This window comes from Schistocerca americana, chromosome 3 (genome assembly GCF_021461395.2).
Source record: "Schistocerca americana isolate TAMUIC-IGC-003095 chromosome 3, iqSchAmer2.1, whole genome shotgun sequence".
Classification (NCBI taxonomy): Eukaryota; Metazoa; Arthropoda; class Insecta; order Orthoptera; family Acrididae; genus Schistocerca; species Schistocerca americana.
The window spans coordinates 305,059,153-305,073,341 of record NC_060121.1 but is presented as its reverse complement, the minus strand read 5'-3'; the positions used below and the strand labels follow the sequence as shown (position 1 = coordinate 305,073,341).

Sequence of the window (14,189 nt, the reverse complement as noted above, 5' to 3'; positions counted from 1 at the left end):
CGCCCTCCATCAGTAATGCTGGAATTCAATATGATGTTGGGCCACTCTCAGCCTTGGTGACAGCTTCCACTCTCGCAAGCATACGTACAATCAGGTGCTGGAAGGTTTCTTGGGGAATGGCAGACCATTCTTCACGGAGTGCTGCACAGAGGAACGGTATCGATGTCCGTCGGCGAGGCCTGGCGCGAAGTCGGCGTTCCAAAACATCCCAAAGGTGTTCTATAGGATTCAGGTTAGGACTCTGTGCAGGCCATTCCACTACGGGGATGTTATTGTCGTGTAACCACCCCGCCACAGGCCATGCATTATGAACGGGTGCTCGATCGTGTTGAAAGATGCAATCGCCATCTCCGAATTGCTCTTCAACAGTGGCAAGCAAGATGGTGCTTAAAACATCAATGTAGGTCTGTGCTGTGATAGTGCCACGCAAAACAACAAGGGGTGCAAGCCCCTCCATGATAAACTCGACCACACCACTTTGTGTGTATTGTGTATTGAACTGGTAATTATGGTGTATGCGTACCTGGAGACAGTGTTTGCGCAGCAATCGCCGACATAGTGTAACTGAGGCGGAATAAGGGAAACCAGCCCGCATTCGCCGAGGCAGATGGAAAACCACGTTAAAAACCATCCATAGGCTGACCGGCCCACCGGACCTCGCCACTAATCCGCCAGGCGGATTCGTGCCGGGGACCGGCAAGCCTTCCCGCTCGGGAAGCAGCGAGTTAGACCGCGCTGCTAGCCGGGCGGGCTGCCACACCATAACACCACCGCCTCCGAATTTTACTGTTGGCACTACACAGATGATGTTTACCAAGGCATTCGCCATACCCACACCCTGCCATCGGATCGCCACGTTGTGTGCCGAGATTCGTCACTCCACACAACGTTTTTCCACTGTTCTATCGTCCAATGTTTACACTTCTTACACCAATCAAGCTGTCGTTTGGCATTTACCGGCGTGATATATGGTTTATGAGAAGCTGCTCGACCATGATATCCAAGTTTTCCCACCTGCCACCTAACTTTCATAGTGCCCCAGTGGATCCTGATGCAGTTTGGTATTTCTGTGTGATGGTTTGGATAGATGTCTGCCTATTACACAATACGACCCTCTTCAACTGTCGGCGTTCTCTGTCAGTCAACAGACGAGGTCGGCCTGTACGCTTTTGTGCTGTATGTGTCCCTTCACGTTTCCACTTCACTATCACATCGGAAAAAGTGGACCTAGGAATATTTAGGAGTGTGGAAATCTCGCGTACAGACGTATGACACAAGTGACACCAAATCATCTGACCACGTTCGAAGTCCGTGAGTTCCGCGTAGCGTCCCATTCTGCTCCCTCACAATGTCTAATGACTACTGAGTCGCTGATATGGAGTACCTGGCAGTAGGTGGCAGCACAATGCACCTAATGTATGTTTTTGGGGGTGTCAGGATGGTTTTGATCATATAGTATATTATATGATTAGCTATAGGCACATAACCCAATACGTCTTCAAACAATACATAAACGTTGATACTGGTGCGATGGGTGAAAAAGGATAGTACTCGGTGCTGGCACATCGACTATTCCTCCCGTCTAAGAGCAAGGGTACCACTTAACTTAATGCCATTATCCGACAGACGGATCACAAGCAACAATGTCACACGCGTTCATTTCATCAGACACTGTGGCGAATTTTTGAGGTGTATCCCACCGCTCTAACAGGCTGTCTGGTGATCATAAACGTTACGTCCCCATCTCATCATCTCACCTTGCCGGCTAAACATTGGCAAGGAAAGTATTTCCTAACCTCAAGAATCAAACCGATTACCTTCTAAGCGAGCGCCATTGAGCATGCCCACCAGGGCGACCTAGGCTATGGAGACGAGAACATTGTACTGTGCCTTTGGCATCGGAAAATTAGTAACAGATTTTTCGGTATTTATTTATCTAATATTTGCTTTGTACTTTATTTATATAATATGTCGTGTTTTAACATTTTTTGAAGTTGTTACTTGCAACTGATTAAAAAGTCGTGTCTCAACATAATAATAATAATAATAATAATAATTATTATTATTATTATTATTATTATAAGCAATGTAAAAAATTTTGTGTGTCAACAAAAGAATTAGTTGAGAGAATATACCCATGTATAGAGACAATGGAGGTTTAAAAAGGAGAATGCATACTAGACAGACTATATTTAACACTAAGAACTATTTTTGAGTTGGTTCTAAGTGCGCAGAGGGCAGAGAGGAACAGTTTGAGAGAATATAGTCATCCTATGTATATTGCCAGGTTTCTTTCGACTACACTGCAGAAGTCTCGCTGGGAAGCCCTTACAGTAGTCCTCCATATAGTCGCACCTCTCCTAATGTGATTTCCAATTCATGGCCGTCGATTTGCTTCGAACGAAAAGGTGCGTAGGAGGCAACCGCAAACATTTTTCCATGAAGGCATTGACCGTCTTGTCTCACAGTGGCATAAATGTATTAACAATTATGGCGATTGCTTTTGAAATAATAAACAGTTTGCGTACTTTTTTCGATCTGTCTCGTTTTCTTTTGACTGCCCCTTACACATGGTCTCTAACCCTCTTACAAACTTCTACGACTTGTAGAGGAGGACTGAGTGGACAATATTTTTAATTAGAACTCATGTCCGACAGCCATTTGGAAATATATTTGCTAGTAGGTATGCAGCAGGGTAGTCATGGGAGAGGGGGAGGGGTGCTTACGTCGGATCGGCTGATGTCATTTGATGCCTTTTCTACCTCTCTGATCTGGTTCAAGCCTCATTCAGATTTCTATGGTGTTAAAGCGACATCGTTGAGTACTCATTTTCAGAATACACCGATATAATCCTTCTGTATGGCGAAGTTAACGGTAATGGAAGAGCTGATCGTCGCCTGGATGAAGATTTTTCTCCACAACGTCCGACTCCATCGAATACCCTTTCCGCTACAATTACGCAACGGCTTCGAGAAAGGGGCACCTTGTCTTTCAACAGGAGTGACAGTGGTGCTCCAGGCAAACACCATACATCTGAATTGCAAGAGGCCGTACTGCACGATGTGTGATAGCGTAGGTACACTCAAGAGCCAAGGAAACTGTTACAACTGGCTAATATTGTATAGAACCCGTGTGAGCAAGCAGCAGTGCCGCAACATGACGTAGTAAGGACTCTAGTAATGTCTGAAGTAGTGGTGGAGGGAATGGACACCATGAATCCTGCAGGGCTGTCCATAAATCGGTAAGAGTACGAGAGGGTGGAGATCTCTTCGGAACAGCACGTTACAAGGTCTCCCAGATATGCTTAATAAGGTTCTGGGTAGTCTGGTGGCCAGCAGAAGTGTTTCAACTCAGAGGAGTGTTCCTGGAGACACTCTGTAGCAATTCTGGACGTTTCGGATGCCGCATTGTCTTGCTGGAATTGCCGATGTCCGTCAGAATGCACAATGGACATGAATGAATGCAGGTAATCAGACAGGATGATTACGTACGGGTCACCTGTCAGTCGTATCTAGATGTATCAGGAGTCCCACATCACTCCAACTGCACACGCCCCACACCATTACATAGCATCCACCAGCTTGAACATGGAGGTTCCATGGAGTCTCCATGCCTGTAAACGTCCATCCGCTCGACACGATTTGAAACGAGACTCGTCCGGCTACATGTTTTCATTCATCAACAGTCCAATGTCGGTGCTGACGGGCTCAGGCGAGGCGTAAAGCTTGTATGGCGCAGTCATCAAGAGTACACGAGTGGGCCTTCGGTTCCGAAAGCCCATATCGATGATGTTTTGTTGAAAGGTTCGCACGCTGATACTTGTTTATGGCCCAGCATTGAAATCTGCGGCACTTCTGTCACGCATGCCTGTACCAGTTTCTTTGGCGCTTCATTGTATAATATGTGCATTGAAATTGGTGGTTGCCTCATCGAGGCTTACTTATAGTGGATTAAAATGTTAACAGTTTAACTGTAGACTACAGTGTGTGTGAAAACTGATTAAGTTTCCTTTTTGTTTCTTTGCTTATCAATGTGCGTAACTGTAAAACAACTGATGTACTGGGGCACACCTAGTAAATTACCAACCTGTTTTCAGATCGTTGTAGCACGGAAGCGGTCCGTTTCCGGATATGGATTTATTGTTATTATTATAACAGGATTGATCAATACAAAGATTAATTAATAACAACATCTTGTTGTATTCCTGTTATCCTCCACCAAGCCTCTTTATCCAGCGGATCTTCCTTGTCGATGCTGCGATGTTCCATTACTGCATTTGTGTGCTCTGTCCAAGAACGTCGTGGTCTTCCGCGCTTACCTGTGCCGTGTGGTGTACATTCATAAACCTTCTTTGGCCGTCGATGATCTGGCAATCTCATCATATGCCCGTACCATTTCAATACACTACTGGCCATTAAAATTGCTACACAACGAAGTTGACGTGCTACAGACGCGAAATTTAACCAACAGCAAGAAGATGCTGTGATATGCAAATGATTAGCTTTTCAGAGCATTCACACAAGTTTGGCGCCGGTGGCGACACCTACAACGTGCTGATATGAGGAAAGTTTCCAACCGATTTCTCATACACAAACAGCAGTTGACCGGTGTTGCCTGGTGAAACGTTTGTGGTGCCTCGTGTAAGGACGAGAAATGCGTACCATCGCATTTAAGACTTTGATAAAGGTCGGACTGTAGCCTATCGCGATTGCGGTTTATTGTATAGCGACATTGCTGCTCGCGTTGGTCGAGATCCAATGACTGTTAGCAGAATATGGAATCGGTGGGTTCAGGAGGGTAATACGGAACGTCGTGCTGGATCCCAACGGCCTCGTATCACTAGCAGTCGAGATGACAGGCATCTTATCCACATGGCTGTAACGGATCGTGCAGCCACGTCTCGATCCCTGAGTCAACAGATGGGAACGTTTGCAAGAACACAACCATCTGCACGAACAGTTCGACGACGTTTGCAGCAGCATGGACTATCAGGTCGGAGACCATGTCTGCGGTTACCCTTGACGCTGCATGACAGACAGGAGCGCCTGCGATGGTGTACTCAACGACGAACCTGGGTGCACGAATGGCACAACGTCATTTTTTCGGATGAATCCAGGATCTGTTTACAGCATCATGATGGTCGCATCCGTGTTTGGCGACTTCGCGGTGAACGCAGATTGGAAGCGTGTATTCGTCGTCGCCATACTGGCGTATCACCCGGCGTGATGGTATGGGGTGCCATTGGTTACACGTCTCGGTCACCTCTTGTTCGCATTGACGGCACTTTGAACAATGGACGTTACATTTCAGACGTGTTACGACCCGCGGGTCTCCCCTTCATTCTATCCCTGCGAAACCCTACATTTCAGTAGGATAATGCACGACCGCATGTTGAAGGTCCTGTACGGGCCTTTCTGGATACAGAAGACGTTTGACTGCTGCCCTGGCCAGCATATTCTCCAGATCTCTCACCAATTGAAAAGTCTGGTCAATGGTGGCCGAGCAACTGGCTCGTCACAATACGCCAGTCACTACTCTTGATGAACTGTGGTATCGTGTTGAAGCTGCATGGGCAGCTGTACCTGTACACACCATCCAAGCTCTGTTTGTCTCAATGCCCAGGCGCATCAAGGCCGTTATTACGGCCAGAGGTGGTTGTTCTGGGTACTGATTTCTCAGGACCTATGCACCCAAACTACGTGAAAATGTAATTACATGTCAGTTCTAGTATAACATATTTGTCCAATGAATACCCGTTTATCATCTGCATTTCTTCTTGGTGTAGCAATTTTAATGGTCAGTAGTGTAATTTTCTTTCAATTCTATCTATCAATGTATTATATGTCTTCATTCTAGGTCTTACTTCATCATTAGTTTTCCTTTCGATTCTTGATATTCTGACACTCCTACGCAAATGGTCCATTTCCACAGCTATTAGTCTTCTTTTGAGATCCGCATTTAAGATCCATTGTTCTGATCCATAGCATAGCACTGATTCAACCATTATCGTACTTAATCTTTTCTTATTGTTGTTTGAAATACTCTTATCCCACCAAAAAGAATGCACACACCCTAACACTATTCTGCTTTGCTGTATTCTATATTTTACTTCTGTATGGCCCAATCCATTTTTATCAATATGTGCCCCGAGATATTTAAATTTCTCTACCTGTCTCATAACTGCTTTGTCACTGATGTGTACTTCAAATTAACATCACTATTCACCACCAGATACTCTCTTTTTGATAGACTCATTTGTACTACCCATATGTTGTGTTCCTGATATAATCGTCGTATCATCTTGTGCTATAATAGCTTGATTGTCAGCAAAACTTAATGGAAAACATCTCTACATCGTTGACAGTTATTCCCATTCCTCTGCAGCTGCTCTTCCAATTTCGGAGAGCCACTTCTTCATATCAATTGAACAAGATGGGTGACATACTGCAACCTTGTCGGAAACCTTTAGTGACATTAATAGGTTCTGATAACCGGATATGGGTTCCAGTTCAAAGTGTTATCTACTCAGTCCTTTCTGTAAGACCTGGAAGTTTGTAAGGGAAGTTTTAGAAAACCCTGTGTACAGCGTGTCCCAGAAATGTTGCGACAAACTTCTAGGGATTGTAGGGGATGTCTTGAGAAACAAATCAAGGACAGGAACCCGCGTCCGGAAACGTCATCAACAACGCTACAGTGCGACGAAGTTACAGCCGCTGAGGCCTGTCACTTGGTTCAAATGGCTCTGAGCACTACGGGCCTCAATATCTGTGGTCATCAGTCCCCTAGAACTTAGAACTACTTAAACCTAACTAACCTAAGGAAATCACACACATCCATGCTCGAGGCAGGATTCGAACCTGCGACCGTAGCGGCCACGCGGTTCCAGACTGAAGCGCCTAGAACCGCACGGCCACACCGGCCGGCGGCCTCTCACTAGGCGCAACGTTGTTTGTGGTTCAGTGGTCACGAGTGATTGCGATGATCGCCAGAGGCGAAGATGGAGCTAGCTACTGTGTAGAAGGTCTTGTCTCCTATGAATGCGATGGTATTTTGCCTCGGTCGATGACGGTTTGACGCACTGGTTTCCATATACATTTTATTTTTCTCCTGTATAGGGAAAAACAATGGCGATTTTACAGTGTTCCAGAAGAAAAATAAACTGTGAATAGAAACTCGTGTTCGTAACTGTCATCCACCGAGGCAACAGAGCATCGCATTCATGGGAGACGAGATCTTGCTACGCAGCAACCAGCCCTATCATCTCCACTGGCGATCGTGGAAGTCATTCACAATTTCTGCATAACATTGTCGTGAGACGTTCCAGCCATGGTCCGTCAGCGCACAAGTCACGTTTGCTGTCGAAGGGGTGACCTAATGGAAGGCGCTGGCACCAGTGGCTTCGACACCCTGTAGCGTCGATGGACAAAGTTATCCTCGATTTGCCCGTTAATACGCCCTCTACAATCCTCAAGTTTGTCACAACATTTCGGGGACACGCCCTCTCTCTCTCTCTCTCTCTCTCTCTCTCTCTCTCTCTCTGTCTCTCTCTCTCTCTCTGTCTCTCTCTCTGTGTGTGTGTGTGTGTGTGTGTGTGTGTTCTCGAATGGCGTCAAAACACCGTACTGTTCTACCTCTGCCTTAACAATCACTTTTTTGTGTTTAAAGCTGTCTAGAAGTAGTATCGGAACTGTTTACAGCCCTGTATTACACTTCATGTGTTATGCACCTTTCTCCTACGTGCGTCTTCTAGAAATTATAAGCCACAGACATAAAAAGTCGCTTACAAAACCTAGTTCGACCTATTTTCGAGTAGCGTTCATCAATAAGGAGCCCTTACCAAATAGTGTCAGTGGAATAGTTAGAACAGACTCAAAGACAAGCTGTACGATGATTGAAGTGTTGGTGTAGCCAACGTTAAAGTCATAGAAATGTTTACAAACTGGAATAGGTGACGCTATAAAGAAGACGCCGGGCGGCACATACGAATAGTATGTGTTGAGAGCAACGGATGTTGACTTGAGAAGTAATATACGCTGAAGCGTCAAAGAAACTGGTATAGGCATGCGTATTCAAATACAGAGATATGTAAACTGGCAGAATACGGTGCTGCGGTCGGCAACACAAATATAAGACAACAAATATCTGGCGCAATTGTTAGATCGGTTACTGCTGCTACAATGGCAGGTTATCAAGATTTAAGTGAGGCTGAACGTTGTGTTATAGACGGCTCGCGAGCGATGGGACACAGCATCTCCGAGGTGGAGATTTTCCCGTACGACCATTTCACGAGTGTACCATGTATATCAGGAATCCGGTGAAACATCAAATCTCCGACATCGCTGCGGCCGGAAAAAGATCCTGCAAGATCGGGACCAACGAAGACTGAAGAGAATCCTTGAACGTGACAGAAGTGCAACACTTCCGCAAATTGCTGCAGATTTCAGTGTTGGGCCCTCAACAAGTGTCAGCGTGCGAACCATTCAACGAATCGTCACTGATATGGGCTTTCGGAGCCGAAGGCCCACACGCGAACACTTGAAGACTACATGACACAAAGCATTACGGCTCGCCTGGGCCCGTCAACACCGACACTGGACTGCTGATGACTGGAAACATGTTGCGAGGTCGAACGAGTCTCGTTTTATGTTATATCGAGTGGATGGACGTGCACGAGTAAGTACAACCTCAAGAATCCATGGACCTTGCATGTCAGCAGGGGACTGTTAAAGCCGGTGGAGGCTCTGTAATGGTGTGGGACGTGTGCGGTTAGAGTGAAAGGGACCCCTGACGGTCTAGATACGACTCTGACAGGTGACACGTACGTAATAATCCTGTCTTATCATCTGCATCCATTCATGTCCATTGTGCATTCCGACGGATTTGGGCAATTCCAGCCAGACAATGCGATATCTAACACGCCCAGAATTCCTACAGACTGGCTCTAGGTACGCTCTTCTGAGTTTAGACACTTCCGCTGGCCAGCAAACTCCCCAGACATAAACATTATTGAGCATATCTGGGATGCCTTGCAACAAGCTGTTCAGAATCCATCTCCAAACCTCTCGTACTCTTTCGGATTTATGGACAGCCCTGCAGGCTTCATGATGTCAGTTTACTCGTCGGCCGGGGAGGCCGAGCGGTTCTAGGCACTACAGTCTGGAACCGCACGACCGCTACGGTCGCAGGTTCGAATCCTGCCTCGGGCATGGATGTGTGTGATGTCCTTAGGTTAGTTAGGTTTAAGTAGTTCTAAGTTCTAGGGGACTGATGACCTTAGAAGTGAAGTCCCATAGTGCTCAGAGCCATTTGAACCATTCAGTTCCCTCCAGCACTAGTTCAGACGTTGAGTCCATGCCACGTCGTGTTGCAGCACATCTGTGTGCTCGCGGAGGCCCTACACTATAATAGGCACGTGCACCAGTTTCTTTGGCTATTCACTGTATAGGACAGGTCTCATTGGTCAAACCTGAGGTTTTTTTCTTTTCCCTAACGTTCATCTCGTCCTGTATGGGGTCCGTCTCTTCACGATTTGGTAAATTTCATTTTATTATTAAGTTTGTCGCCGGATGCTCTTTCTGAGGCCAATGGATTGGGGGTGGGGGATGCGGGGGTCTGGAGAAGTGGGGGGGGGGGAGGGGGCAGGGAAGATTCATGTGCATCTGTCTATGGCTCGTGTACTTCATTCTGAGTGAATGTAAACCTTCCCGACAGTACTGCTGATAAAATTTTCTCAGTTTTCCATCGGAGTGGCTGCCTTAGTATTCCGCGACGTTTCGATGCCGCTCATCTTCGCGAGAAGAAAATGATTAGTGTTGTGTACATAGTTCCGCGTAGTCAGCGCGTACACAACTTTCCCACTAGAGCGCGCCCCGCTAAGCACAACAGCGCAGGCGCAGCGCTCGTCCGTCTCCGCACTACGAGATGGCGCTGCCTTAGAGAGGGACCAAATTCTGCTTCCGCCGATCCGCGTATTAATATGTAACGCAGCCAGTGAAATCGCTGCTAACGTAGAACCTTTTCTCCTCGCGGATCACACTCGGGCAGTGATACCTGAACGCGCGAGGCATTATAACGAGTGTACATACCTCCAATTAGTCAGTCTGCACCAGTCTGTACTAGTTCTACATTTGTCTGTACCAGTCTATAGTCAAGTTTCAGTCTGCGCCTAATAAGATTACCATATTCCTGTACATAGCCATGAAGATAAATGAATACACACTTTGTCAAGTATCAGAGATATGTGAGAATAAGATTAACATACCAAGACCAAAGGAACTTCAGATTGTCGATTGTAAACAGCATCCAGAGTCAAGTTATGTAATGTCTATGCTCTTTATTATTTTAATAAATGTGTGTGAAAATTAATAAAGTTCTGTTTAAAGTTGGTCATTGTCAATCTGCTACTCTAAGCGTGCAAGTGGCATTTCTATCGTCTGACCTAACGGCAGAAGATGAACACGCCACGATAAGACCACGAGACATATTGCTGACACTCGCCTACTTCATTAGAGCGACAAGTCAAATAATCTGATGGTGTGTGTACCGAAGGTCTTACAGTACGCACACCACAATTAGAGTGGCACTCATGGAAACGGCGCATTTTAACTGTTTGTGTGTTGTATTCTCTTAGGTGGATTTTTAGGTACTAGCCCAGCATCATACACGGGTTGGCCTGTGTACCAACCAACGATAGCTAATCCACCGCACGGATGATTCGATGTCGGTCAGACCCACCTCCTTGTCTCGCAAGCTAGCGCGCTGCGCGTTTCGCTATACGAGCAGGTCACTGGTCAGAACTGAGACATCGTATCGTATTCTTCTCTGCTTCTATTCTACGCCCAAGTATCAAATAGAAAGGCCTGCACCAGGCGGTCAGACAACCCCAAATACGCCATACGGTAATTTCATTTTACACTGCTTCCGTCGTACGAATAGCTTTCATCCGAACTTGGGGTATCTGTGGAGAGTGCCAGTGATAGCCACGCAGCGGCGTCGGAGGCGGCGCGGCCTGTGGCGGCGGCAGCCACTGGGGGCGGAGGGCGCTAGCGGAGGGGGCGGCGCAGCCAGCGGCGGTCCGCGCACGCGCAGTGAGTGACGCGCGCTTGTGTCCGCAGGGCCGGTGCAGCAGCCGCCGCTCGCTCGAGTCCGCCGCAGCCGGCGACAGCGCACGCATGGCGGCGCGTAGACCCGCCTGGAAGTACATGCTCGACTTCTCCATCTTCGCCGTCGGTGAGTACCGCTGCGGCGCAGCCTGTCGCGCGATTGCCGCTACCGGTGCGTGTGGACGTGCCACCGGGTTCCGGCAGCATATTGTTTACAAGACTTGACGTCCGCAGTTCTGCTGTCATCCCCGTAAGTTTTTTTTTTTTTTTTTTTTCGTCCCTTACATCTATCGTTTTGCCTACGGTCATTTCAAGTGCGTAATAGTAAACACTGTTCTATTACGGATGTTCCTTCGAGCTGTCGATATATCTCGTAATGTTTCTTACCGAGTTGTTTACCATTCGTTTAAAAGACGAGGAAATGCAGTCAGATGTCATGGAAAAGATGTTACGTTGGCTTTATGAAAAGTGTTTGGACATTATCGCATACCGCTGTTTATAATTACGACGCACGAACATCTACTGCCAAGTAAGCTGCTAGCTGTGATAACGTCGTGTGCAGTGCCATACGTACGAAATGACGTAAAAGCAACTGTTCTGCACTTCTGTGATCCATCCGTGTCTCGTGCTTCCTGAATAGCTTTAGTTGAAGTCTATCAATAATTTAATAACTGTATGCATCTGTTTTAAACCCATAATGCAACTATATCGCGATGTCACTATGGAGATTATGACGCACCTGCTGTGTATATCGCACCGCAGCAAGAAAAGCGACACAAGTCCAAAAATGGCAATTTTAGTGTATGTCAACTGAAAAATACATGTGAAGTGCCGAAATGAGGACGGAAAACATAATAAAACGCGTGCCGGTGTGGCCGAGCAGTTCTAGGTGCTACAGTCTGCAGCCGCGCGACCGCTCCGGTCGCAGGTTCGAATCCTGCCTCGGGCATGGATGTGTGTGATGTCCATAGGTTGGTTAGGTTTAAGTAGTTCTAAGTTCTAGGTGACTGATGACCTCAGAAGTTAAGTCCCATAGTGCTCAGAGCCATTTGAACCATAATAAAACATATTGCCAACAACTCTTACTTGAAATTTAAAGGAAACTTATACTATTCCAATATAGATTTTGCAGAATTAATTCTTTTAGTCGAGTTTTCCCGAGTACTGCATTGTTGTCACTACTCTTGCCGGAGTGCGATATGTAGAACGTGCGGGCACATGCCATGCATACAGCTAATGACACATTTCGACTATTGGTGCGTTGTAATCTCCAAATTCACAGTTTTGTACTGTGATGATATTCACATTTGAAGCTAACTTACTTCAGTCACCTCTGTTTCTGGTAGGAAAAGGTTTTGTTCTTCAAACATCGGTAAGTAACATAACACGCACATTAATGTATGTAACTATCACTAACAAGGTAAAACATTTCAGTACTCAGTAGTGCCTAAGACCTTATGGAATGTCTTGACAGTTTTAGAATCGTGTAGCTCCGTACTTAATCTCACGATATAATGCCATCAAGAACAAATATCATTGTATCAAAATACAAGTAATGGTTTACATCTCAGGTTTGACAGTACATTAATTTTACAATGCGTGTGTTCCTTCGCGGAAGTTCCTCTTTTAGTTATATTTATCATTTAGTCACAAGACCAGGAAATGTTTGCAGGACAAACAGAAGGGCCAGCCGGAGTGGCTGAGCGGTTCTAGGCGCTTCAGTCTGGAACCGCGCGACCGCGAGGGTCGCAGGTTCGAATCCTGCCTCGGGCATGGATGTGTGTGATGTCCTTAGGTTAGTTAGGTTTAAGTAGTTCTAAGTTCTAGGGGACTGATGACCTCAGAAGTTGAGTCCCATAGTGCTCAGAGCCATTTGAACCATTTGAACAAACAGAAGGAAAAATTTTGTTGGTTATGTTATATTTCTTTTATATTTCACGTACTTCTTTGTTATAATAGTAATGCAGGTACATTCTACTAACAGGAAAAACCTTAAATCCTGTAACGGCTCGTATGTGGTATTTACAGCACGAGTAGCAGACGATATGTGAAATATTAAGTCGGATGTAATGACCGTTTATCGTAACTCATTCATGACACAATTATGAAGGTACACAAACAAACAATGAAGCGCTGCTGTAGCGGGCGTTCCCAGATAAACGTGTTGCAGGCTTGACAACGGCAGCAGCAGAGAAAATAACGACGCGCGCGTTAACATATTTCGTGATACCGTTCTGTATCCTGACTTCACAACACAAATTGGTCAACATACATTAGGTTAGTAATTATGTATTATTATTACTAGTTTTCCTGATTACAGGAATATTGCTACGAGATGAAACATTATCGCAGACAGTGACGCACAATGACAGTGTTGCGTATATCTATTATGTGTCTGATTGGATGCGAGATGCAACAGCGGATGAGATTTTATCTTGTTACTATGCAATTTTAAATATTTGCATGACATTCGTATCAAATGATTTTTGATAAAGGCATTGATAATTCCAACCTTCGGTGCCCCACTATCGCCTTTCGATGGAACTAGATGGTAAACCGTGACAACAGTGGTGTGTACAACAGCGATTTCAAGACATCCTGGACGTTTATGAACGTAAGCTAGTCATTGCTGTCAATAATACGCTGTCAGTCGCTTTGTAACAGTTACCACAGTTACTACTACTCAGACAGTTGTGGATACTATAAACATGAAGGAGCATGAAGTTTTCCGCATTCAGTCGGTCTAACTCTTTATCACTTGTGACATTACAGTTCAAAGAAAGAAGCTACACGACAGGAGGAACAGTATCCTTTGCGATCCGCATGTGGACAGTACAGATTTAGTAGTAATAACCGAATAGATGTGCGCTTGACACCCCTTATATACGCAAGGATCTAATCAGATCACGAACGCACTATTCTCCGGACGTTTCTAAAAACGGTTAGTATCTCTATATGAATACGTCATAGAATCTTTCATTCGCCATTTGTTTTAGAGTCTCTGAGAAAATACTACACATTTGTTAAATCCCCGCTTGAATGGTGCAGATGTAGTAAAAATCTTTGGTGCATGTCTAATGAAGGAAA

The 14,189-nt window shown here is 45.7% G+C and overlaps 1 protein-coding gene across 1 annotated transcript in view; it reads left to right on the top strand.

Moving 5' to 3' along the window:
• The window catches only part of LOC124607126 (phospholipid phosphatase 1-like), a 773,329-nt gene that overhangs the window by 463,791 nt on the left and 295,349 nt on the right, over window positions 1-14,189 (top strand). The window contains exon 2 of the mRNA XM_047139330.1: window positions 11,115-11,229. Within this exon, the coding sequence (XP_046995286.1) occupies window positions 11,115-11,229 (115 nt within the window). The remainder of the gene's footprint in view (window positions 1-11,114; window positions 11,230-14,189) is intronic.